The 25877-nt window shown below is 39.2% G+C and overlaps 1 protein-coding gene across 1 annotated transcript in view; it reads left to right on the top strand.

Annotated features, from left to right (window-relative positions):
* The first annotated feature begins 2789 nt into the window (after positions 1–2789).
* The window catches only part of MYO3B (myosin IIIB), a 192068-nt gene continuing 168980 nt past the window's right edge, over positions 2790–25877 (top strand). The window contains exons 1-3 of the mRNA XM_039729329.1: positions 2790–2842; positions 7665–7730; positions 7931–7967. Coding sequence (XP_039585263.1) covers positions 7724–7730; positions 7931–7967 — 44 coding nt within the window. The 5' untranslated portion in view covers positions 2790–2842; positions 7665–7723. The remainder of the gene's footprint in view (positions 2843–7664; positions 7731–7930; positions 7968–25877) is intronic.

The raw sequence follows: 25877 nt of genomic DNA, 5'->3' as shown, positions 1-25877 counted from the left end.
GTATCCATGCCATGTGTCTCATATTTTTCCCTCAAAGTTCTGTCTTCCTCCTTGATTTTTTTCTCTTGATTTTGCAACATCTGTGCGGTTAGTTTTGGCATCTTAGGCCCTTTGCACTGCACCTCATGTAATCCTGGTCCATTTTCTTGTAGTCACTAAATGTCCTAATTTCCTGGTATTTTGGGGTTTTTTCCAATTGCATTTCATTTTATCATATCTCCAGAGTGTTTGTAAGTTTTTCTTTTCTTTTCACAAGATTTCATTTCCCTTACTGGAAGTTCAGTTATACTTACAAAGCCACTACCATGCAAATTGCTGCATCATGGAAGACCACTGTGTTTGGAAATCCAGTGTGGGATATAAGCATGGCACTTGTGTAGCTCCAACCCAGTTTAGTCACCCATCTCGACTGTACCTTGACTGTAAGTGGCTGTGTTGAACAGGCTGCAGTGTTTGGAAACACAATTCTAGCTGGACAGCCAGGGCCTAGTGAAAAGGGATTAAAAAACCATCAGCATCAGAACAAAACAAGTAGGTAAAGGAAGATAAAGAAAATTATGAAACAAAGAGTTTTGTAACAAAACTCACAAAAGTCTAGATTGCGTGAGCCAAAATTATGTAGCTATAAATTAGGAAATTCCTATGGTTCAAAAACATAAGAATCTGGGAAAAATGTGGGAATAACTAGAGCTTCTGGATTTGACTATGAAGGAGTTCTTGAGAATAATGAGGAACATTTAAGGCATACATGCAGAGTATTGCACAAAGATGTAATTTTGCCGAGTCTTCGTGCTTCTTACATGGTAAGAAATATTCACATTTTGGAACCATGTACACGACTTATGTTTTAAAGTATGTTATAACTTCTGTAAACTCAGGGCATATAGGATTAAACATTTGGATCCACCTTGAACAAGCTTTTTGATGGTCAGATGTGTGTCTCATTATTAATTGCTGTCTATATTACAATTTGTTGTCACATTGTTTATATAATTCCAAATACAACAGGGCCATTTACTTAAGACTTGGGCTTTATGATCCTTCTGGGTCTCTTCAAACTTTGATTCTGTAATTTTAAAATTGCTGACAAAAGAGAAAATAATGGCTTATGATGAAGAATTTGTATACTACAGTGTACAAAATTTGAACAAAACAATAGTGTGAAATGTTCATCAAAACTTTAGAGACTCCTGTATCACCTCAGATTCTTTCTAATGCTGTGAGGGGCTAAACTCAGAACATGCTTAGAAATCATGTTTTCTACTGACCATCTGAATCAAGGTTTGACATCAGTTATTTTCAGTTTTGATAAAAGATTATCTTGATATAATTTACTAGAATGTGGATAGCAGGAAAAAAGTGTGTCTATAAGATTACAAAGTACAGAGTTCACTAACCAAAAGAGGGTAAAATAAATTACTGCACCTTGGTCATAATGATAGTTTCACTGTTGGAAACTTGTTAAAACAACGCTGGTACAGCAATTAGTCAAGGTGGTTCTGAAAGAGTTTTGCAGAGAAATCCACTGGTCCTCAGTCTTTAAAGTTTGCATCTTAAATACGTACGAAAAGATCTATGGATATAAAGCTCTCCGCTGCCAGCCGCGGGGAGGAGCAGGGATGGATGGCCATGATGGGCTGGCCAAAGGCAAAAACTGCTGCAGGAGGCTGAGAGAGACGGAGCCCCCGTGATGGGTTCGCTTGGAAAAAGCATCGGCATATCGACCAAAAGAATAACCTCTCGGTTTCCTAAGATTTTTTGTAAACAAAGTGTCAAAGAGCAATACATACCCGCATTTCTTCTCATCAATCAACCTGAAAATTGGGTATGACCGAACTCAATTAAGTCAAATAGTTACAAAAGGAGAAGCCCAAAGACGGGACTTCTCCCCGTCCTCACACCTTAAAGGGAAGAAATGTTTTATAAAACCGTTTCCTTCACCACGACCCATTTCTCAGAGCACAGACAGAGCTGCACTCGCAATTCATTGTTTTCCACAGTGAACTGAATGCTCAGATGGGACTCAGGCGTTCACTCCCAGCGATGCCGCTAACTATGCCCACCTTCCCATCTCTTTTATTCCCTCAAAGCTCACTAAACCTCGCCTCCCCTTCCCGCGGGCCCCTCTCCGGGGTCCCGGGGCCGCGCCCGCCCTGAGGGGCCGGCACGCGCCGCTCTCCGCGCGGGGCCGAGCGCCGCCCCCGCCGCTCTCCGTGCGGGGCCGCTGCCGCCTCAGCGCTCGGCCCGGCGGGCGAGAGGCCGCTGCCCCGGCTCCTCGGCCGTGCCGAGACAGAGAGAACGGGTCTCTCAGGTGTGCCCAGCTCCCGCCAGGTCTCCGGCCCTGCTGGGTCGCCCCGCCGCCGGCTGGGGTGGGAGTCGCGCCTCAGCCGAGAGGGGCTTCGAGATGGCGTTCGCCATTTGCCTTGCAGTCCTCTGGCGCTCAGAGCCGGGCAGGGGTTGTCACCTCTCTAGCGAGTCGCTGCTGGCAGGGCTTATCACTGTCGCCGGGAGCCGGTCTTGGCCCCAGCGGAGTCTGCTCGCAGCCCCGCGGACTTAGGCGGGGAAGGGAGGCGGCCTCAGCCCCGCTGCGCTGGTCCGGGCTGCCGGGGGACGGGGGCAGCGCCGCTGGAAGCGCTGCTGCTGCGGCCGTGCCGGTACCCCGCCTCCGAGGGGGCGACCAGCTGTACCTGTTTTTCCAAAATCATAGGTAATGAGTGCTCAGGGAAAAAAAATCTCCATGATTAAAAATGGCAGAAGATACTACAAGGCAAGAAGTAAGTAGGCGTGACACGGGATTCAGGTCCATCGGAACAAGGCCATGAATAACTGAAGAGAAGTTTCTGTAAGTTCCCTAAATAGATCTAGCTCTAGTGTATAGTATTTCCTTAAGCGACCTATAGTAACCAGTGGACCATAATATACATTGCAAATACTATGATAACACTTGATAAATTTATTTAAGCATATGGGTACATAGAGGTATGCAATTGTTAGCAAAAGAAAGGAAAGGTACTGTTATCCATAGACAATGCTGCACACAGATTGAGACCAGGGTTACTTAAAATGACTTCCTATTTATTCTCTGAAGTGGTGCTGAAATGCGAATTTACTTTTGTGAATACAAAATGGTTTTTGGTTTTCATTTTTGAAAGCTAGGTTTTCTTACTTCATCTGCCCTTCAAATGCTGCACTCTGGAATTTCAGTTTCATTGCACTGGAAACCAAGGATCAGTGTTTTGAGGTTTTCTGGAATTATTAGGTGGAAAATTATGTTCTTGTACAGAAATTTCAGTTAGCATGATGTATAGTAATAGAGGTCACTGTCAGCAAGTTAGATGCAGTTACTGAGTTTTTTTCTGTCAAAAGCAATAAATTGTATCTTAACCTACTGTGAAGTCTTGCAGAATATGTTCTGAAAACACATAAAATACTTTTTCAAGACCCTTTTTATATTCCCAAACTGAAGTCCAGCTCATTCTTAATGTCAAATTCAAATTGTAATGCAGTTAATATTCCAGATTTTTATAATTTAATCCTTCAAATGTTAATCGAAGTTGGTGTTAATTTTTGACATTGTAACACAAAAATTAAAATAGAGGTCACCCAAGTTTTATTCAAACAATAAAAATGTTGCTTAAACAAAGCAGAGCTATTTTTCCTTTGGACTAAGATTTTCTTATAGTAATCTGGCTAGGAGACAGGGTGGATATAAATTTCTAAAAGCCATTTCAGACCCTTTTAAAAATGAAAGTCAGTTTAAGTGGCAATGGGTTGTTTTAGAAACAGGGAAAATAGGAACTTCTGTGCTGGTATGTGCTGCTTGGTGGTGTTCCATGGTTAGGAGGCCTTGGGAACATTATCTGCAGCACTGTGTGTGCACGTGGAGAGAGGGCCACTGCGTGATCCCTTCCTCCACATTATGTGCTGCCCTGCTGGTGTATGTGCAGAGTAAGTGAATTCTCCAGTATCATCCAAAATCCTTGATGTGAAGAAATAATGTATCTGTGTTATTGACTTTCTGACTGCAGAGAAGAGGGATTTAGTTAGCAGTGCAGTGGCTATTTGGTTGCTTTAAGAACTTGCAGGACTGGTTTTGCAGTTTTTGCCAAATGCTTTCTCAATAAAAAGTTCATTGGACAAAGACAATGATTCTTGCTGTGCTAGTGCCTGGAGAGGCTCACTAACAAGGGATTCCTCAGTGCAGGCTGTCTGGGGAAGAGAAACATTCTGTGTTACAAAGACAGCAGTTACTGTCATTAGCAGCCTTCTGGCCACTGAGAAGCTGGAGAAGAAGGGGGTGATGAATTAAGTGCTGATGCACAGTGCCATGCTGTGAGAGTAATCAAACAACATTTGTGTACAGGAAGGGGGTTTGAAGTCCTGAAAGTTATCATAATGGTTTACTTTTGTTCTGTTTAAAGATTGGGGTTTTGTTGTTTGGGGTTTTTTTAACCTAGCCCTAGTTTTAAGTTATCACCTGAACACACTTAGTGAGATACATTCTGTGCCTGTAGCTTCTCTTTTCCAAACTTACTGCCCCTAGAAGTGAATTCTCATGATCCAGGGAAATACAAGGGAGGGCCTATGGATCAGTAACAGAAAAGGAGAAGGAGGGAAAAGCCTGAGCACAACTGGTCAGGTGAACACTAAACTTTTTATCACTCTACTCTACAGCTGAACTTGACTAATGTAGAGCCAGGGAACACAGAGATGTCTTGGGCTTGACTGCTGTAGGGAAGTTGGGAATGCTCTGCACCTGCAGGAAGAATCAGTACTTCATTCAGCAGAAATTTTTCTTTTGTTGTTAGTGTTCTAATTTTCATGAGTTTAAACTGAACTGTACTGCAGCAGAATAAGCAAGCTGCAGTGGGGCTGGCAATCATCCAGGACAGAAGTTCAGAGTGGCATTTTTAGTAAAGACTCCTGGATTACATGTGAAAATATGGAGGCATATTCCTCATAGTGCTAACCTGAGGAATTTAACATGAGGACTCATTTGCTGTGATGGATTATGTCTCTGCTGTTTGATAAAGCTATGTAGCTCCTAAAATTGAGAGGGGTGATAGGAAGGTAAGGGAGCTGCAGCAGGAAAATCTAAAAGGACACAGTGAGGGTGATGTCACCTGGGGGGTTACAGTGTGCAGCTGAGGGAAACATCCATTCCTCCGTGGACAGTGGGGTAACTGCTCTTCAGGTAGAAATGGAGATGATAAATTAAATGCATTAAATCAATCTTCTGCTAGTTCCTTCCTTACTTGTTCTGTTTTTCATACATCTTTCACATCTCTGCACAGCTCTTGTTTTGAGAGTTGAACGTGTGACATAAATAGTGAAGAAACACAGCACCACATCAGAAATCTGGAAAATAATTTGATAAACTTTTTTTATTTGTGCAAAATTGCTGCAAGGATTTTTTTCCCTCTCTGGGAAAGAGACTTCTCTGAATAATGCCTTGTATAAGGCCATACATACTTCCCTGTTGCCAAAGCTGAAAAGCTGTATGGCTGTAACTAGAATGGCACTGCTCTGGGATAAGTGACTGGCAGAGTAAGGCTGAGCTTTTCCATCTGAATGCTGTGCAGTAGGGAAAAGCTCTGCTGAGCACAGCTGAGAATTGGCCTGTGGTAATGGCATGTGGCTGGGGGCAGGAAGTGTGACATTTTTCATTCACTGGTGCTGCTGCTTTCAAAGGAACAAGTCGTGTCACAGCTCCTTTCTGACTGGCCCTCTTTTCCTCCACCCTCATCTAGTTTGTTCTTCACACATGGCCTCTGTCCTCTTGTGTGGAGAGGGAGGGACTGACACTGTATGTGGGAAAAGGAGACATTTGCAGAACTACATGTACGAAAACAGTGGACTAAGCTAATTTTACAATATTTCTTATGAAACAGATGAAAATTCAGGAAAATTTATTAATCTCCTGAGGCATGGTAGCACACTGAATGTGGAGAAAGGTGCATTCAGTACACTGGGGAGTGTGGAATATGTTCAGCCCACCTGAAATAATAGCATAATTATTGCTATCAGTCTCTTCAGCTGTTTTCCTAATATTCTGCATGGACTTTTTTTTTGTTTGTTTTCCTTTGACCTTTCTCACATTACATATGCTTTCCAGAATGTACAGGAAAATTTCATCTCCTTCAGTCTCATGCCAGTACTGTGGCAGAAATAATAGCGATTTGTTTACCCCTCCAAGTCACAAAGCAATGCTTGCAGTAACCCCTGGAGATTTCTGTAGTAAGCAACCTGAAACACTTGAAAGGGATATAATTTCCAGTGGGGTCAGTGTTCATGGCTGAAAGCTTCAACTTTATATTAAGCTGGGCATTTTGGTGAAAAAAAAATAAAATATCTACTTGTATTTAATCTGAGTTGAATTTCTATTCCCACATTGTGTGCAATGACTGAAAATAGTGTATTAAATAGCAAGGTCAAGTCTATAAAGCATATAGTATCTCTGTTAATAAACACATGCTTCCTGCCTTGTTACTTGGAGGAACTAATATTAATCTCAAGAACTAATTGTTCATCTTCCTTTGTGTCTAAAGGTGGGAACCAGCCACTTTACTTTTGGCTGCATGTGATTCAAACCTGTAGGGAGTTGAGATTAAGGTATAAGAAACAAAGGTGAATTCCAAGTAAGGGGAAGCATTTAAGTAAGGAAGTTAAATCTCTCGATCCTAGTTTCCCAGAGGCACCATGCAGACAAATACTTTATTTTCCTGAGTGATGCTCCCCTCCAGGCTCTATATGCTGGTCCTATTTTCTCATTGTTGTGAATGTCAATTTAAATGTCCAACTTCCATGTGGATATTCACATTTGAATACTTAAGATGAGTCCTATGTCTCCCACCCCTAGAATTAGGAACCTAACATCTAGATGGAACAGTATGAAGTGCCTGGACAGATAATGTAATTTTCTGAATGCTGTCCTAATCATTAGTGTCTGCTTCATGGCATTGAAAGTAAGAATAAGAATTCTGCAGAACAGAATACAGAGGAACTAGGAAATTCTCTTTTGAGAGGATAAATTTGTGTCAATATCTCCTTTTGTCCTGGCAAGGTTTCTTACCTTGGTTGGTACTTTCTAGTTGCCATCAGCAATATCCAAACACACAAGTTATGTAAATTCCAGCCTTTGCCCAGATATCTGTAGCTTTCATTCCTACTGTGCCATATTAAAAGTTAATTGGATGACCCAGTTTTAAACCTGAAATACAGTATGAACCTAGAGACTGTATCAGGGCAGTTGTAAGTTGCTTGAAGAGCACATCCACAGTGTTTGGTATAAAAAGCTGGAGGCCAAAATAGAGTGTTGGAAGCACATTAGCAGTTAATGACTGAAAAGAGAGGTGACCAGTGGAATGGGAATGTATACAACCACCATATAATAAAAATCAGGTATTTCTATTTTAGTCAAATTCTACAGTGTGAGAGACTGGTATGAAGACAGTTGAAGGGACTGTGTTCACCATTCCCCTGCATTACAATAAAACACCATCTGCTTCTTTCCATGTGCTATTTAGTGTTCAAAATAGATAAACTGAGCTAAGTTTCCTTTACAACTAAATCAGACTGTAAGCTTTGTATTTCTGTTTCATTCATCGTGTGCTTTTAAGGCCTCCTCATGTTCTTGTTAATAATTCAGCTTTTGCCTGTTCTAGGTGTATTGCTCAGAGAGACAGTACATTTTGCTGGGTTGAGCATATGGCTGACAGGAGCTATGTCAGGTAAGGATTTCAACCTTTAGTTTTTCACCTATTCTCTTTTGTTGTTAGTCAGCTTTGGAATAGAATTATAATGCAGTCAGGTTTGTAACAACTGCTAGCTTGGGTGGCCTGTTACTTTGAAATATCTGGAAAAATGCCAGAGATCTCAAGTGTCTTGAAGACTGTCAAGCTTTTGCTTTTTCTGTTTCTTGTTGCAACAGATGAGAACGCAGCAAGTCCTGAAGCAAATCAGTTTAGGTAAGAAAGTTTTTAAATGTTGTCATCTGTGGCACCCTGGAGAAAAACTAAGTGTGTTGTTCTTACTTCCATAAAATAGATGAATTCTTGTCTTGTCTCATTCTGCTAAAATGTCATAATTGTCTTAGAGATGTCATCTGGTAGCTGGGGACTGTTTCTCTGCTTGGAGCTGTATTTATTAATTTTTTTTTTTTTGCTTGTTTCTCTTGTAATGAAGTTAAGCTAGTGAGCTGGGTAAAATTCCTAATTTCGTGTTAATGTCAAGAACACTGTGAAAATTATGGAGAACATGTAGCTAAAGTTAACAGTTACTGAGAGTTGTTGCTTTGCAAGAGGCCTTCATATTTTTCTGTATGCCCATACTTTTCTGTAACAGCCCAGCTCTACTTGATAGGTTGCACTAGAGGTGTAATTCCCTTAGTGAACACTCCCTAAGGGTCCAACTGCCCGTGCAATTTTGGGCTTTTTCAGCCCCTTCTCTTTCTAGTGCTGTTCAGAAACTGCTTGCTGAAGAGAGACTTTTGAACTGAGTGGTATGTGGCATGATGAAATACAAATCTCTTTGACTGGTAAAATTCTTAGGTATGGTTTTTAGGTAGCTCTTTAGTCTCGTCTCTGAAAGGAAATTCAGTCCTGAGTTTTCTACAGGCCTTACCTGTTTTCTTCCTTCAAAAGAGTGATTGTTATAAACCATACCTTAAAGGCTATTAGTTTTGACTTATGAGTTTGTAGTGTTGATAGTTATGATGTGGGGCAGTGCCTAAAGTATTGGAGGAGGTATAATCTTTTACAACCTTGATACAATAAGAAAGGATGGATTGTGAAGAGTGCAGCCTGTACTGCTTTCATTATAACTCCTGTCTGAAGAATTGACTCATGGTATACCTTTTCCTGCTTGGGTTCTTTGCCAAAGAAATAAAATGGTAGCTTTCTTTCTCATCGGGATTCACGGCCCTGTCAGTGTCAACCTCTTGTGAAATGAAACCTGGGGCTTTCATTATCAAAAAATTTAAAAAGTAGAATCAATTCACTGAAAATATTAATGCTGTTGGTAACAATTTCCAGCTAAGGATTTGTACATTGTAAGTATTAGCTCTTTTTTAAAAAAAGCCCAAAGTTCTTGCATGGAATACCTATGTATGTGTATAATAACAAGAATAACTCTTTTTAAGTCATTGTGATAATGGAGCTAATGACAAGACAGTTGGCACTGTCGCGCTAAGGTGATCTTCACCCTTGCAAGACAAAATGTAGTTAGATTAGCACAATTTTTGCAGAGATGCACAGTTATCCACAGTTAGCATGACTCCTGCTAGCTAGCAGATGCCTGTGTCCTTGACAAAGCTGTTTTTTGCGAGATAGATATATCTATGGAATGCACAGTGATTTGTAGTATATGCCATAGCTTCTTCTCCAAAATGCTTTGAGACTTGAAAACATATAAATGTCTTTTGGGGACTATGTAGAGGATCTTGTGGGGTGCAGTGATGATACCTTTACTGGTAAGGCTGCTCTAAACCCAATCTGTGTCAGATTGTCACAGTACCAAGTAGATCTTCTACTCTATCCTTGACACAGTTGTGACTCTCCAGTGGAGGCTGTACTGAACTTGTAGGTATGCAGTTGTGCCTTACTTTTGCTGCCTTCCCAGCCTTTCCTCTTTCTTACATTTGGACCCAGGTGTGCAGGTCTCAGATAGAACAGCCGGGACAAGGAGATGCAGGACTGCAGGTAAAAAGCTCTATCTTCTGCTTGTGACTTTAAGGAGATAGAAGTTTTTTGCACAACAGTTTTTTAGGAGAACTCTGTGTTGCTAATAAGCAACATATTGTAAATGTTTTGGTAAAGGCTTTATAATATCCTACAGTGGTGGAGGTATCTTGCAAAGGGGAGGTCACTTATTTTACCATGGGCAGCTAAGTACAGCTGTAAGCAGGCACTACATAGAGATTTGAGATTCATATGGAAATGATGTGTTGTATGTAAAAATGGGTAAAAGAAGGTAGAGACACCTCTGGCACTTTTTTGTGGATAATAAAGGAAAATGTAGAAATATTTAAGGAACATTTTCTCCTGGCACTGTAATCTGATACAACAGAAAATACTGCTTAAAACAGTTTGGAAGAGTGCTGTCTCCACTCATTATGATTTCCTGGGTAGGTACAGAACTAGAAGAGTGGTCTTGATCCCAAAGGGAATCTTGTCTTTGCATTTGATTGCTTCTTGGAAAAAGAAAAATCCCATCCACTGTTTTGTTTCCTAAATACTTCCCTGCACAAGCAGAATTTACTGAACTCTTCCAGGTGAAAATTTTCCTGATTTCTAGTAGTGTTCTCTGCTACTTCTACCCTCAGCTTAGGCATTGTGCAAATGTGACAGAAAGAGGGAAATGGTTCATGGTAGTTCACTGTAAGAATAATTTGTTCTATTAGTCTTTGCTGACCAATGCTCTTGAGAGTTCTAAATCTCTTCCATGGACTTCCTTCTGCTATTCTCTGTTCCCCAGCCTGGCATGAACAGAAGGTAGAAATGAACTGTGATTAATTTGGGCCTCAAAGACAGACAGGACAAACATTTTCAGTAACTCTCCCCTCCACCCCCTTTCTCCCTCTCTTTCACTCTCTCTCATTTTTTATTGTTTGTAACTGTGTACAGAATATATATGAAATTTTAACAAAAAATAAGAATTACTATGAACAAGAAAAAATAGAAATTGACAAGTAGCTTAGTGTGATGCAAAGATTTTTCAGAGTAAAGGTTGTCTATAGGACTAAGGTATCCTGAAGTCAGTCCTCTGAACATATACCAAGACTCTGGCTGATGGATTTTATTGCAAATGCTTAGCATCTCACTGCAGATTTTGCAGAATCTGTCATCCTAATGAGGCATTTGTTTTAAAAAAACATTTTTAAAAGCTGTTATTCCATATAGGTGAGGTTTTTTTTATTCTGAAAAAAGGAAAAATTGTTGCAAAATTCCCTGTCCCAGTTATTGCATACTTTTTAATACCTTAAAAAGTATTAAAAACTGGAGGTATATGGAGAGCAGAAGCTGTTCTGCTTCAGGGTTCTTCAAGTTACTGATCTGTAAATATGTCACTGGACAGCCTGGATGTGAGTAATATTCACTGACCTCCTCTCTGCCATGGGACAATCCTGTCATGTTGTAGTTTGTCCATACAACTTGTCTATAAGCTGTTTGATACATCATTCTATTTGCTCTACAGAATTGGTATAAAATCTGTTCTGAAAGAAAAAAAATAAAAACCTGATATTGAAAGAATGCAATATTGCCTTTGATAGCAGTTTTCCTGCAGAAAGGAGGAGGAGTTGTAAAACATATAAAGTGGGATGGCCATTTTCATGTCTCCTGGTGTATTTTTACACTGTTATTTGAAAGCTACTGGAAGGATGAATGATAGATGTGATTAATTCCAATTCACTTGTAAGAAGAGGGCATGTTTGGTGCACATCTTGTTGTCTCCACTTGTTCTCTCATCATTTCTGTCAGTTGTTACATGAATGATCTTTACAACTTGTGTTTAGCCTGTGAAATGGATATGAAGACCTGTCAGACTACCTTTTGCAATATATTTTCTTCTGAGGAAACAAACCTAACGTAAATGTCATCTGCAGTATGAGCAACTGTAGCAGATTGAGCATTGAATTAATGGTTCTGAGAGGCCAGCCTGGAGAGATGATGAGATAAATACAGTAGATATAGTACATAATTCAGAAAACTTCCTGTGATTAAAAATGAATTCAAGGTAAAAGAGCGTATCTTCAAAAGTTAAGAGTATTTAAAAATCACTTTATCTTTTTTAGTTTTGGAAAATCATGAAAGTCATTTACAACTATGTTAATGAGGAAAATTCCCCATTAGTTAAATTAAAAGGTTATTTTTCAGCTGTTGATTTTACATTGTTTTGTAATAAACATTTTATATATGCCAAAAGGTAAGCAATTTGCTTATAGGTATATTCATGGTTTGTGGTGAGACACTTCTTCTTAGTGAAGAATGATTATAAAACTAAACTTTTTGTTGTATTGAACACATATTGTCATCAAATGAGGAGGAGGGACTGGTGATGGATTAGGTGACTTGAATTTAACAACTGCTAATATGTAGGAAAGTGATGTTAGTTCATCTCCCTTGCTGATGTTTGTTTTATAGCTCCAGAAGCAATTTATATGCTGGCAGAAGGTTTGGAGTCTCTGCAGAAGTCAGCTAATGATAAACTAAAGAAATATGTGGATGATTCATGTAAGGCTAAGTTGCTTCTCACTAGGGATAGTTTGATCTCGTTCCAGTTTCAAAGAGTGAAGGAATATGGTGACTGACCATAATAATAGATATTGTAATACAGAGAAACTAACTGATTTAATAACTAGGCAAAAGGTGATAATATGGTGATTTCTGATGGCTTGAGGTTGCTCAGCTGGGAACTTCACAGAATTCAGCAGCACTCCCCAGAAAATGTGTTTGGTTTCATGTTCCCTCATAGCAGCAAATTGGCTGCTGTGAAAAGAACACCTGTTGACCAATCTGCCAAAAGCCTTTGGAATAGAAAATTCATCTACTGTCCGAGCTGGAAAGTGAGTGCTCTTTGTGACAGGCTGAAAGACTGGGGATGAAATATATACAAGGAGCACCTGAGAATGCAATATTGTGTACTTGTTAAATCAGATAAAGTGCTTTCCCTTTATGCAGGGTGTGGATTCTTCACCATAAAAAGTTATGGTGAAGAATCCACACCCTGCTTCCCCCTTCTTAAATTAGGGTGATGTTTCCACATGTGAAAATTCTGTGTCCAGCGTCACATCTTTTCATGTCTGATTACTTCCACAAGAACTGAAATGGAAAAAAACCCAAACATTTTAGGCTTCAAGGTTATACTGTGGACAAGAAGGCTACAATGATGGCATTTTCTCAAGGTATGGTTTTTGATAAAGTTGTCTTAAAGTTTTGTTGTATTTGCCTCCCCATGCTGTAGTGTTGCTTTTATTCTTTATTTAATATGATTTTTCTGATCTTAATGATACATCTGGAAAGATGTGGAAAATATAGTGGTAGTTGAAGTTTTAATGGTGAAAAACTACAGTCAGTTTTGGGTGATGCACATATATAAGCTTTATTTTTCTACCTGAAATATGGAGTCATCTTCCTAAGTAAATTTTAAATATATCTAATACTGTGTTGTACAAGAAAAGGAAATTATTAGGAGTGGTTCAGGAGACATTCAGAATTAAATGATCTTTGCTAGTCCTTTACAGACAGAAGTGAGAAGGCTGTATTCCTCCTTATTAAAGTCTTGATGACAAATGAGTATTAATATTTCATTAGGCAGAAGAATACTTTGTTAGTGTTCAAACTTGATCTTACTCTTGCATGAATTCCAGAGATGTACAAATCAGAAAATTTTTATAATTTCTGGCAAAGACTAATTTTGTTAAATAATGCATACTGAATTGCCAGGATTCTATAGGAGCTGTTATTTAATAGAAGAAAGAAAATTATTAAATTTGAAATTAGGTTTTAGGAGAGAGGATGTTTTTAAAAGCTGTCTCTAAAATTAGATTCTACTTTACAGTGTGGCTTTTTGTGTAATTAAATATTTGCTGTCTAAATAATTACTTAACTAAGAACAGAATGTCCTTATAGCCTCAAATGCTTCCTTATTCTGTGTGAAGGAGAAAAAGAAAAAGAAAAAATACAAAAAGGAGTTTCCTTGCCTTAAAGTATTTGCATAACACATTCCACACTACATTCCTTTTTATTTCAATGAATGTTTTCTATAGAAACAGTGTTGACGTAAGGAATGGACAATAAACATTCGTTTAAGAGTCTGTGAACCCAGGTAATGCTGTAGCATGTGCACCTTCATTTGTCTTCCTTTTTAGAAGGTGAAAATAGTGATCATGAGAAAAATGTATCTGGCTCATCTGTTAATCCGGCTCTTTGATCGCACTGGGTTTGCGTCTTGATATACGCTCGGGGATCTGTAGATCTGCAGGTCTCACTGCTCATTGGTTTGAAAAGTGTGCCAGCTTCTGCATGTTCTGAGGGAGGCTAGCAGAAAAAAGGCTTGAGTAAAGCACCAGTAGGCACTCTGCAGTGTGGGCTGGGCTGCCCTGTGAGGGCAGATGAGCCAGGAGCCATGGGTGCCAGTGAGGCAGCAGGCCCACGGCCACACTGAGTGTGGGGCATCCTGTCAGGACCCCAGGCAGGCATGGGGACAAGCCCAGGGATGGCAGCCAGTCAGCTGACAGTGCAGGGACAGCCAGGCCAGTCTGGAGGAGCAAGGCAGACTGCAGGTCTCTCAGGAAGATCAAGTCCGTGGGTTAGTGCCTGAGTCTGGATGAGTGGGGTACATGCATGGGCAGAGACATGGCTGGAGGGTAGCCTGGACAGGGACCAAGGGCGATAGCCTCTGACTAAATGCAGCTTCCACAAGAAGGAAGTGCCCTGAACTGCGAGCTTTTGCAAAATAGCTGGGCATTATTCTGGGCTCATTGTTGTAGTTGATAGGCAGTTTTATATGCTGCTCTTCTTTTAGTCAGAGCTCACATGGATTCATGAACTCCTTCATTATGTCAAAGTACAGCCCACTCAAGACTGTAGTTCTTCTGGCATGAATGACTTCAGTTGCTGACACAATCTAATTGCCTTGTCAAGGATTAATTCTGGATTTTGCAGTATTTTCCTTAAGTTCTCTACCAGTGACCTATTTAACTTTGAAATTTGCATGATCATCTCTTCATCTTTTGACAGTCACAGTTTTAAAGTGTTTCCTTTGTACATGTAGGGAAATTCAAACCTGCAATGGATTTTGTTTTTATGTGGAGTGCCGTATGGCTTCTGATTTTGACATTGCACTGCACTTCCTGCACTGTACTTCCTTTCTACATCTGAATTAGCAAATATATCAACTGCTTTAGAATCTGTCATCTGAAAGATTTTTTCCTCCTTTTTCACTGATAATCAGTATTTGAAGCTACAGAATGAACTGTGGCATACATCTCATTTTTTCTCCTCCCTTTTTATTCCTTTAATCTAGGAGGCCTGTGAATAATTTCTGAAATCACTGTAGATTTTGAGGTCCTTGAAAGAGTTATTGTTCAGAGAACAAGTCCAGCAGAATGTAGCTTTTCCTAACCTGTCTGTGTCAGTTGGGTTGGTTTTTTCTCCCCTAAATCTAAGACACAAATTTGCAGTTTCAAAATCATTATTCATTTGTAGCTGACCTTTCTCAGTAGTGATGAGAGCAAAGCAGCATGGGTAGTCTGTAACATTGCTCCTTAATGTTTGCAGTAGTACCTTTGCTTCGTTACAACATCCTTCAAAAATAGGATTGCATGCTAAACCACGAACTTCAGCAACGTTCATTATTATCACATGCAGCTTCTGTTAAAAGACTTCTTTAAATATGAGACATCTTGATTCCATTTATGTGTCTGCTTAAAGGATGGTTGTGAATTTACAACATGACAAATGTATAAAAAGTAAATGTTACCATTTAGAGAGGGTTTTTTTTCCCTGAGGTTTGGCCATTTTCCAGATAATGTTATCCTTCACAATGGACTAATAGATTGTAAGAATTTGAGCCAAATGAGAATAATAAAGTGTGTTACGGGGTAGGTGAGACTTTTCACATGAGACCTAAAGCAGTCAACTTCTCCAGAAGGTGGAAAACAATTATTTGATGGACAAACAGATTACTACCTTCTTAGATAAATTACTTGTAGTTTGTGTTTTATAGGTGCAGACATAGGTCAATTGCCCCAGAGAAAGGGATGGATTGTGAAGGGGGAATATGAGCTGAAAAGAGCTGTGTGTTTATTAGATAAGACCTTTCAGGACTGATCCGAGTCTAAATGGATGCAGACTTTTTTTTTTTTTTAAATTTTCTATTATCTTTTGAGTTTACAAACTTGGTAAACTGCATTGTCTTATTATGAATGCAGTAAACAAATTCTTTTTCTAGCTATTTATGTTGACCTGGTTTGGGTGCAGGGTGATATCAGTACAGCCAAATAACTTGAAGGAATTTGTGACTGTAGACTTGTAATCCATAGGTGGTACTGAATTACTTTCATGCAGCCAGCTACCCAAAATATTTCTTAGATGCTGTAAAGACAGTGGAGTTGCACAGGTCAGTACACAAAGCAATAACTCATTGTCTGAGATCTTTCCATTGCTGAAGAGGAATCTCTTTGGAATGCTTGTGAAAAGCCCAGGGATTTCAAAGGAGTACGATTAGAGGATATTACCACACATTTTACAGATTGGAAGAACAGATAGAGACAAGTGAGAATTTTTTTCTGGGATACATACAAAAATACTCTGTCTTGAGACCTTAGCCCATTGCTGTACCATGCTTTCAGGAGCAGGTTTCTTCCACCTCCTGGTGCTTCCAACATAGTGGTTGTCTTCACTAATGTAAAAGTTGAGCAGACTGTTAGATCCCCATGCCTCTGAGATAACATCCCATTTTAGAATTACTTCAGTTTTCATTAGTGAATTAACTGAACATATAAATATTTATGACTATCTCCGGTGTCTATTACTACAGGAAATAAATAATTCATTATAGAGAATTACCTTTATAAAATTGATAACACAAGGATATAATGCAGATATGGCAATTTCCAAAAATGCAGCACAATATATATAATTGTTTTTGCTGAAACACCCTCAAGGGAATATCTTGTAGATGCAAGCACTGTTTTTGTAAGCTGGATAACAAAGTTTCCATTATGTGAAGAGTAGTGATGAGAGAAAGTCCATTTACAGAAATGTGAGTATAGTAAAAATACATTGACAGCTGGGACAATTCAAGGAATCTATATACAATATGTAATTTTTGTTTGACATTGGGGAGGTTTTTGTGTAAATCTATCCGACTACAAGCATCGTTTTGAATGTGGTTTTATTTGCCTTATTTGATATGCTCTGCTTCTGTAGATTGGTTGAAATAAACTTTGCACCTGCCAAAAGCAAGAGGAAAAAATAACAAAAGGAAAACAAAGAGGAAAAATTAAATTATGATGACTGAGTAGCATGAAATAAAAGGTTGAACACTCAGTATGACAAATCAATTATCAAACTTTAAACTTAAAGTGGGATGCTAGAGTTCAGTGGGAGGCTTTGGTCACATAGTGTGTTTGAAGAGGAATGACCTAGCAAGGCAGGGCAGAAGATTAAAGGAAAGGGATTCTTATCAGCCATTTTGAAGGAAAATCAGCCTCTCTTTTCACAAAAAGATCTCTGGCATGCTTCAGAGATCAGGAGGAGGGATTTAGAAAATAAGAGCAAATCTGTTTCAGAGTAAATGACCCAAGCTTGAAATGAGAGACAGGGGACTCCTGGTTGTGGAGAAAAGCTGAAAGAGTTTGAGATGTCAGGAAGCTGAGACTGAAGTCAAAACAAGATGTCTGTTCTTTTATTGTTTATTTATGTTCCTTGTAATAGCTGAAGAGGTTTTTAGAAATCCTGTTAAGTCTGTGAATATATTCATTTCATCACACACATATCTTTAAAAATACCCTTGCTGTGGAGCTGAGAGAGGGTTTCAAGGCGTGGGAGAAGAAGCTGCCAGCATGCCTCTGTGGCTGACTCAGGTAGTCTGCCACAGCACGTGTCTGACAAGAGAGGCCAAAATGTACCTGCTTTGAGCTTCAAGGGACACTTAGAGCAAACCATGGGGCTGCCTCTGCACTGGTACCTGGCAACAGCTGATGGCACTTCTGAGAGGGCTGTTGCGCTGGGACACTGCCATAGTGTGTAGAGAGCTGTAGTTGGGATGCCTGTGTAGGAGACGCCTTCCAATACAAAGTGTTGCTGTTGGAAGGTACTACTTTGTCCATTTTGTAAATAGAACCTGAAGCATATATAAAATATGATTTCTGCAGTACAGGAGGTGAGTTCTAGTCAAGAGTATCTCTTGAGATCTCCAAACTCTTAGGACTGTATTTGAAATGTAGTCTCTATTTGCAATGCTACTTTGTAAAAGGAGCACCCTCATTACACCACATCACTCACACTATATAAAGATATCCTTCTTACTTGGATCGTGTCAGTTTCCATTTTGCTCATCATGCTTTTATGGTGCTTCAAACTTTGTTCTTTTAGCAAGTACTCCCTGCTTAAACAGTAAGTTAGGAACTGGGGTATTGCAAAAGGTATCCTTACTAAAGGGGAAATGATCCACTGTCATATGAAGTGACAGAAAATGGCTGAAGGTGAAACATTGTTAAATATGTAATACAGTAGATCCTGTTTCATATTGTCTATGCAATCTAATCTACTTTTGGTCTGCCTTAACTGATATCTCAGTTCAATGCTGCTTGTGGTGACAAGCAGCATACAACTATTTTATCTCTCAACTATTTTATCTTGTCTCTTTTTCTGATTTTTTTTAATGGTATCACAAAATGTTTTTCTCTTTTGAGTTCTGAAACTCCACAGTATTGAACACACAGCTGTTACATAAATTGAACAGTATGTATAAAAGAAAACTAAGTAGCTGCTAATGAACTGCTAAATGTTGATTATTCTAGGTCATAGTTACTGTACCCAGTGTGTGATACAGCATTCTTACCTGTCATATTTTCTCTTTGTAAATTAAGTTCAGGAATTCTCTAAAGTTTCTTCCAGACCATCTGCAGCAACCCAAGAGTTAATCAGGGAGGAATGCCAGTTTGGTACTTTATTCAGTGTTTAAATTCTATTTTGAAAGTTCATGGACAATTTTGTTATTAAATTGTTTCTCTTCAAGATCTCAGCTCTTGGAGGCGTTAATCTTCTTCAAATCCCCTGAATCAGTAGGAATTGAAATTGATTAGTGCTCCTTAGTGTGAAATAGCTGACAGGAGCAAGTTCTGAGAATTTTTGCTCTTGTCAGTATTGGCATCTATTTTTTCTCCTGGGGTGCTTGTATCTTTTCACTTAACAGGATAGCTGAGTATTTTGGTGATGTGTTTTTGTATTAGTGGACATCAGGCCTAAATGTCAATTGTGTAGACTTGTGTGATAAAGATAAATCAGATCTTTCTTATTTATGACCATATATCAGAATGTGTAGTAAAGTGAACCGAGGTCTAAATTACTCTTCAAATTTATAAGGCCAGACATTGTATTGGATTACTATCTGAGAGAATTGGAATACTGCAGCAATATTACTTGGTATTCCCAATGCAGAAATGCATGAGCCAGAAGATAAGAAGAGGTCCACCAGTAGTTATATCAGTATGTTAAGACATTATTCTTCTTGTTTTATGTTAATATTAACAAATGGTATGGTCTCTTTCGAGTTCAGATCAGAAAAAAAAAAGAAAAAGAAAAAGTTGTTTTTGTTATTCCCTGTAGAATAAAGCATTATTTAATAATATACACTAACATAGCATAACAATAACAGCTCTGAGCTGCTTCTGTTTTTATCACTATCTAGTTTTTTTTATCTGTACCCCCAAACCCTGTTTTTCAAGTTCACTGTGAGCAGCAGTGAATACTGGCATTGTGCAGCTACATTTAGACAGTCACAGAATCACAGAATATGCTGAGTTGGAAGGGACCCACAGAGATAATTGTGTCTAGCTCCTGGCACTCCAGAGCACTTATCCTCAAGTGTCACACCATGTGCCTGAGAGCATTGTCCAAATGCTTCTTGTACTCTGTCAGGCTTGGTGCTGTGACCACTTCCACGGGAAGCCTGACCACCCATTAGGTGAAAGAGCTTTTCCTGATGTCCAACGTAAACCTCTCCTGACACAACTTCAGGCCATTCCCTCAGGTCCTGTCCCTGGTCACCAAGAGAAGAGATCAGTGCTGCCCCTCCTCTTCCCCTCACAAGGGAGTTGTAGAGCTGTGATGAGGTCTCCCCTCAGTCTCTGTTCTCCGGGCTGAGGAGCCCAAGTGACCTCGGCTGCTCCTCATACAGCTCCCCTTCAAGGCTTTCACCATCTTTGTTGTACTTCTTTGGACATTTCTCTATAGTTTGATACCTTACATTGTGGTGGCTAAAACCGCACACAGGACTGGAGGTAAGGCTGCCCCAGAGCAGAGCAGGACAGTCCCTCCCTTGCCCAGCTGGCGATGCTGTGCCTGATGCCCCCAGGACACACCTGGCCCTCCTGGCTGCCAGGGCACTGCTGACTCACATCCAACTCGCCAGTGACCAGGTGCTCAGGAGCCCCCGTCCCTCTCTGTGGCACTGCCCTCCAGCACCTCATTCCCCAGACTGTACATCCAGAGCTGCCCAATCCCAGATGCAGAACCTGGCACTTTTCCTTGCTGAACTTAAAAAAATTGGTGATTGCCGAGCCCTCTAATTTGTTGACATCCCTCTGCAGGGCCTCCCTGCCTTTGAGGGAGTCAGCAGCACTTCCCAGTTTGCTATCATCTGCAAACTTGCTTAGTATCCCAGTCCTGCCTCTTGTCTGGGAAGACATCAAGCCAATTGCTTTGTGGTTTTGTCTTGGTCTTTGTTACAGAATTCAATGTCCATGGCTATAGGCCCAGAAAGCCTAACCAAAATAATACATTTATAATTTATTAAACTTAATTCTATAGAGGTTTTTCTGATAACTGTTCCTTGAAGATAGCTGCTGAAATAAGTTTAAAGTAATGGATTCTATCTCATATGCCTATTATTATTTTTGAAGCCTGTTAGAGGAGAGAAATTATGCAAATTGGTGTCACGCTAGGCTACTGCACACAAGCTGCTAATGCATGACAACTAGCTCACTGACGAAAATGCTTCATCTTAAGCAAGAAGTCATTGTTAGCACTAAGAGAGATTCTTCATATCATGATTAATAGTTTATTATTTTTCTTATGGATAAAAGAGAGTATCTCTTCTTATTAAAATCTGCATTAGAATAAAACTGCTGTAAAATAAATACTGGAGAATTATGGTGGTGAATTATGATTGATTGCATTATACAGTTAAGGTATATTGTGAAACAACAGGAAGATTCCTTCAAAATATTGAGTAGTTATTGCTCACTCTATGTGAAAGACAAAGTGGCTTTAATTCTTCAGCTCCTGCTTGTAAAAGACTTGATAAATAGATCAAGCTCAGTATCAATTAGTGTCACAACGATCTTTCGCGTTAATGATGTGAAGCTGCTAGGATTGAACCAATTTATTAGTAGCTCCATGACTGCATCTTTAGCTAACAGATACTACACACACTGCTGTTGTCTAATACTGGGCATGAAAACCACTACATGGAACACACAGTTCTGTGCAGCACTGGCTGAAACAAGCTCTCCCTGTGAGGAAGCAATCTTGGTGCTGAAGAATTCTGATATGCTTAGCAGGACAGAAATCCAATATAAAATCAGCTGGTTTCAGAAAATAAGTCATTAAGGTTGCAGTTATTTTCTTCCAAAGTTTATCCTAAGTCTATCTTAGATTTCTTCTTCCTTGTCCATACACAAATCTTATCAAACTTTTTGATTAAGACTGTGGTGAAGAGCCTGGGTTTGGTCTCTTGCAGCCCTTCGTCCTTCCATTTTAGCACTAACACGTGCATTTTGTTTGCCCTGTTTTGTTTGCTACTGGAGGAGGCAGGGAAAACCTTCTCAGGTATTGATTTTGCACACATGGGGAGTGCACCTGGTAGTCACCTGATTTGCCACGTGCAGTTTATAACTGAATGGGGTAATGGGATTATGAGCTTTGTTTTAGTGCTGAGTTCACAACCTAAAGTGGAACTGATGTGTTAGATGTTAGTATTTGTAACTACTTTAGTGTATTTTGCTTGTTGACATTCTGTTTCCATAGCCAATGTAAATAGCATTTCTGCAACAGGAATACCACTGATCAGAACTGATTGTTTGGGCTGTTCTTCTTAACAGGCTTTCAGATATTTGGATCTGGTTTTGGAAAATAATTTCTGCTTAATAATGTTTAATTGTAGTTTAATAACTATGGTAGCTGACTAGGTACATGATTTTATTCAGCATTTAGTTCTTGGAGTTGAAGATATGGAACTAATTAGTTAGCAGTCAAATAAATGTAATGTATTGTAACCCTGTGTGAATGATCAGGGGCTTTATTTTCAGTGGTACTCAAAATTCCAACGGAAGTTTTTGTTGATTTCTGTTTTAGTAGGAAGATACTCTTTACCTCACAGGATAAGATGACTCTCAAAAATACTTAGCTTATCATGTGCAGGAAATTGTTTTGCAATAATTTGATTCTCAGCAAAGCATTCGGTCTTTCCTCACTGAATACAATTTTCTGTGTTAGTTTCTTAAATACACCATGCCTACCACAAAACCTTGGAAGTGTCATTTTCCATTAATAATACATTTTGCTAATTTTGTGGAAACAAAATAAAAATATATTTTTTGCATACTGGCAAGAAGTGCGAATTTGCTGCACTAGTCATCTCTGTGAATTATGCAGATGCTTTGACCATTTTTTTGGTTAATGTTCAACGTCAACAGTGGTGTTAGGATATTTAGCACATGAACCTGAGTGAAACAGTCTTGAGGTTTTGTGAGAAAGTCCTTTCTCACAGAAGATTGAATCCAGATTTGACCGAGAAGTAGATATCCCCCAAATAAAAAAGTTCCTACAGTGTTCATAAAAATCTTTGTTAGGCAAGAAGAACCAGTGCCCTCTGAGGAGTGATATATGTTGAATTTTGTTCTTGATACATTCTGCTTTGGTTGTTTTACCCATGTGCTAACAGTGCCAGCTACAGCAGATACTTTCTTTTGGAGATACCAGAGAAAAGAAAGAATGAAAGTCATTATGATTGTATCTTGGGTAAAAGATGCAGATTGATAAAATTCCTTAGTTTAACTTAATGAAACAAGTTGCTTTTTAGCTTTCTTAATTTTGTGAATTACTGTCTACAAATCTTCCCATTCTAGTTAGATTCCAGCTGTTGTGCATATTCAGTTATCGAAATTCAGCTATGGAGATCAGAATAAAACATATGGTATCTATAAAATACTGTGTAAATTAATGGGATTTGATAATTTTAACAGAAAGAGATTTGATTGTTAATATAATATCATTGACATGAGTAAAAAAATAGAAGAATCAAAGCACCAGGAAACTTCCTGAAGTATTAAGGAATATGTACAGGAAAAAGATGGAGTGACTAGACTTTACCCTCACCTTTAAGACCTTCCTACTCTAGAAGATCCTGGTGGTTTGCTTTTTTTGTTCTTTATTCTGCAGTAGATTGAGGGAGTGTTTAATTTATCTAAAAGTGTATGACACCATTCTGTGCATGTTAAGCAGATCTCTTTAAGACCATTACTACACTGCTGGCAAGTACCATTCATCTAGAAAATGGCTTGAGGTGAAACAAACTGGTATGACTGTTATATTTACACAGAGATTACTTGCAGCCATGGGTCTGTGGTAAGAGGGAAGCAACTTCAGAATTAATTTCTTGTTACCTGGACCCCACAAAAGACGGAAGTTCGTCAAGAGTGTTGTGGCACTTGGGAGTCACAGGATGAGGTACGAAATAGTTCTGGAGTAAAATAACTTTGTGACTCAGCAGTGGAGTCAGGAGTGCCTCCTGATCTGACACAGTCCTGCTGAAAAGACTGAAAATGCACACCCAGTCAGAAGATTGCAGGAGAGCTGGTCAGGGCCAAAGCTGTACTTGACCTTTACCTTTATTCATCCTGGATCTGTTTATGAAACTGGCTGATCAGGATAATGTATTCACCCCTTGCCTGAATAGTTTGATTTATATGGACAATACAAAAATGATTAAACATCACTGGACAACGATTAAGGGTGTTCTCATAAATACAAGGGTCCAACACGAGTTTACTTACAAACATTTGTATTGCCACGCATTATTATGCAATGAATCTAAATGAAAACATGTACTGGATTGTCTGGACTAGGCACATACATCTTTCCTACCATACATTTTCCAGGGTATTAGTGGAGAGTTTTCTGGTTCAGATTCAAATATTTAATCCAAAAATTTGAGTTAAGGTTATGATCTTAGAAGTACCTTCAGTTCAGGACTGATTTAGGAGTGGTGGTGTGAAACTTTTACCATTTGACTGGAGTGTTCTTTGTTCTCTTTATTTCTAGAGAACTAGGTGACATTTAGATTTCTGTTCCGTGATGGTCAGTAGCTGGTTTTGTGGTCAGGTTATTATGGTTGATACTAGGAATATGATTGTGATTCACACTGTGATGAACTGGAAGCATAGGCAAGACAAGGGAGTGAATAATCATAATGCTTTCATCAGAGCTGGCATCCAGACACAATCCATTGCCACTGGTTATCACTCAGCTCTGGCCCTGTGGCTAATACTGCAAGTTCTAAAAGCCTGGAGTGTCTAGTCCATCCATACAAAGGAACAAAAAGAAAAGAAAATAATGAAGATACTCCTGAATTTAAAGGACTTTATGTAGACAAAGACAGCATATGTAAGCACAAATAATAAAAACTTTAAGTTAGAATGTGGAAAGAGAGAACACGTTTCCCACTTATGTTCTCTCTGTTTCCAGTTTGAACACCCAGAATTGATTTCATGGCTTGTATATTCAAGCGAGACTGGTTCTATGAACTGAATTTAGCTGGAGTGTTCTCAGGGATCTACCTTTCATCTATAAATAACAGCAGCTCTATTCTGGTTGTCTTGTTTCGTCCCTTATGTTTGCCTAGTGAAAATGTGTGGTCAGCTAAAGTATGGTTCTTTTTTTTGTTTGTAAGTTTTATAGCATCAATAATAGCTTTTGAACATGCTTTTATCCTTCTCCTTCATCTTCTTCCATCATTAACTTTTATCTCAAAAAAACTATCCACAGCACATTCTGCAGTCTGTCTTCTGGGTCCAACTGAGAACAATTATAGGATGGTGTCTTGATAGATTTTTTTTTTTGTATGCTTCATTTCAAGATATTGACATTCTCTTTGTTTTAATGTAGCCATTGAGAAATAGCAGGAGGAGAGCAGCAGAGGATGCTGTTCTGACTATTGATTTTCTTGTGCCTTTTGTTGGTTCATTAATTCCTCTAACAATTGCTTCTGAGGTGGCGGTCTGTGTGTGACCACTACTAGCCAGCAGAATAGGGTCTGTCATGGCTTGGTGAGGCCATAGCTAATCATGTCAACTTCACCTTCTGAATTCTTCTACCAAGGAGTTACAATTTAGTGTGGGACCAATACTGTGTTCTCTACAAATAGTGAAATACCTGACTTTTGAATATGTCATTCTTACTCTTCCACAGGGCTTGTAAATGCCAGAAGTGCATAAGCCAGCTGTTTCAAAAGACAGACAAGAGGGCTCAGACAAATGGAACATTGCAGAGAGGAGCCCTGTCTGGGCATTATTTGTATGAAAGCAGTATTTTCACTACTTTCACAAGTATTGCCTGGTATTGCTAACATGTCCCTACCAGCTATAGGAGAACTCAAACCTGTCTAATACTGTGTATCATGACTGTTAGAAAGCACCAGGCTGAAGTGAGACTCTTACTAATTCTAAACTCTACAGATAATGCATCTTGCTGGAAGCTAGAAGAGGGTGCATTTTGGAATGCAGAAGGGAATCACTGTCGTGTGCAGGAATTGCATGAAGCAGTAGTGAAAATAGAACAATAACTGTGAAGCTGTTTCTCTGGCTTATAAGTCCCTTTTCTTCCTATAATTTTTGAAGAAGAGAGCAGTGATAATAAATTTGTGAGAAGTTCCTGATTTTATTCCAGTTGTAATTATTTCATTAACAATATCTGCATGTTATATATAGAGTTTGGCCTTTTTTGTTTTGTTTTCACAACTTTAGGTAAGTATCACAGTTAACTTCTGGGACACCACATATTTTTCCAGATGGCTTTTGTGAGGCTGTTTAGAGCCATGGAATACAGTTGAAAGGCTGTGGTTCACAGACAGAAAAGTGATTTGTGCACTGT

The sequence above is a fragment of the Passer montanus genome, unplaced genomic scaffold, assembly GCF_014805655.1.
Source record: "Passer montanus isolate IOZ18808 unplaced genomic scaffold, ASM1480565v1 scaffold1, whole genome shotgun sequence".
Taxonomy (NCBI): Eukaryota; Metazoa; Chordata; class Aves; order Passeriformes; family Passeridae; genus Passer; species Passer montanus.
The sequence above is the reverse complement of the archived record's forward strand: the minus strand, read 5'-3'. Positions and strand labels throughout refer to the sequence as shown.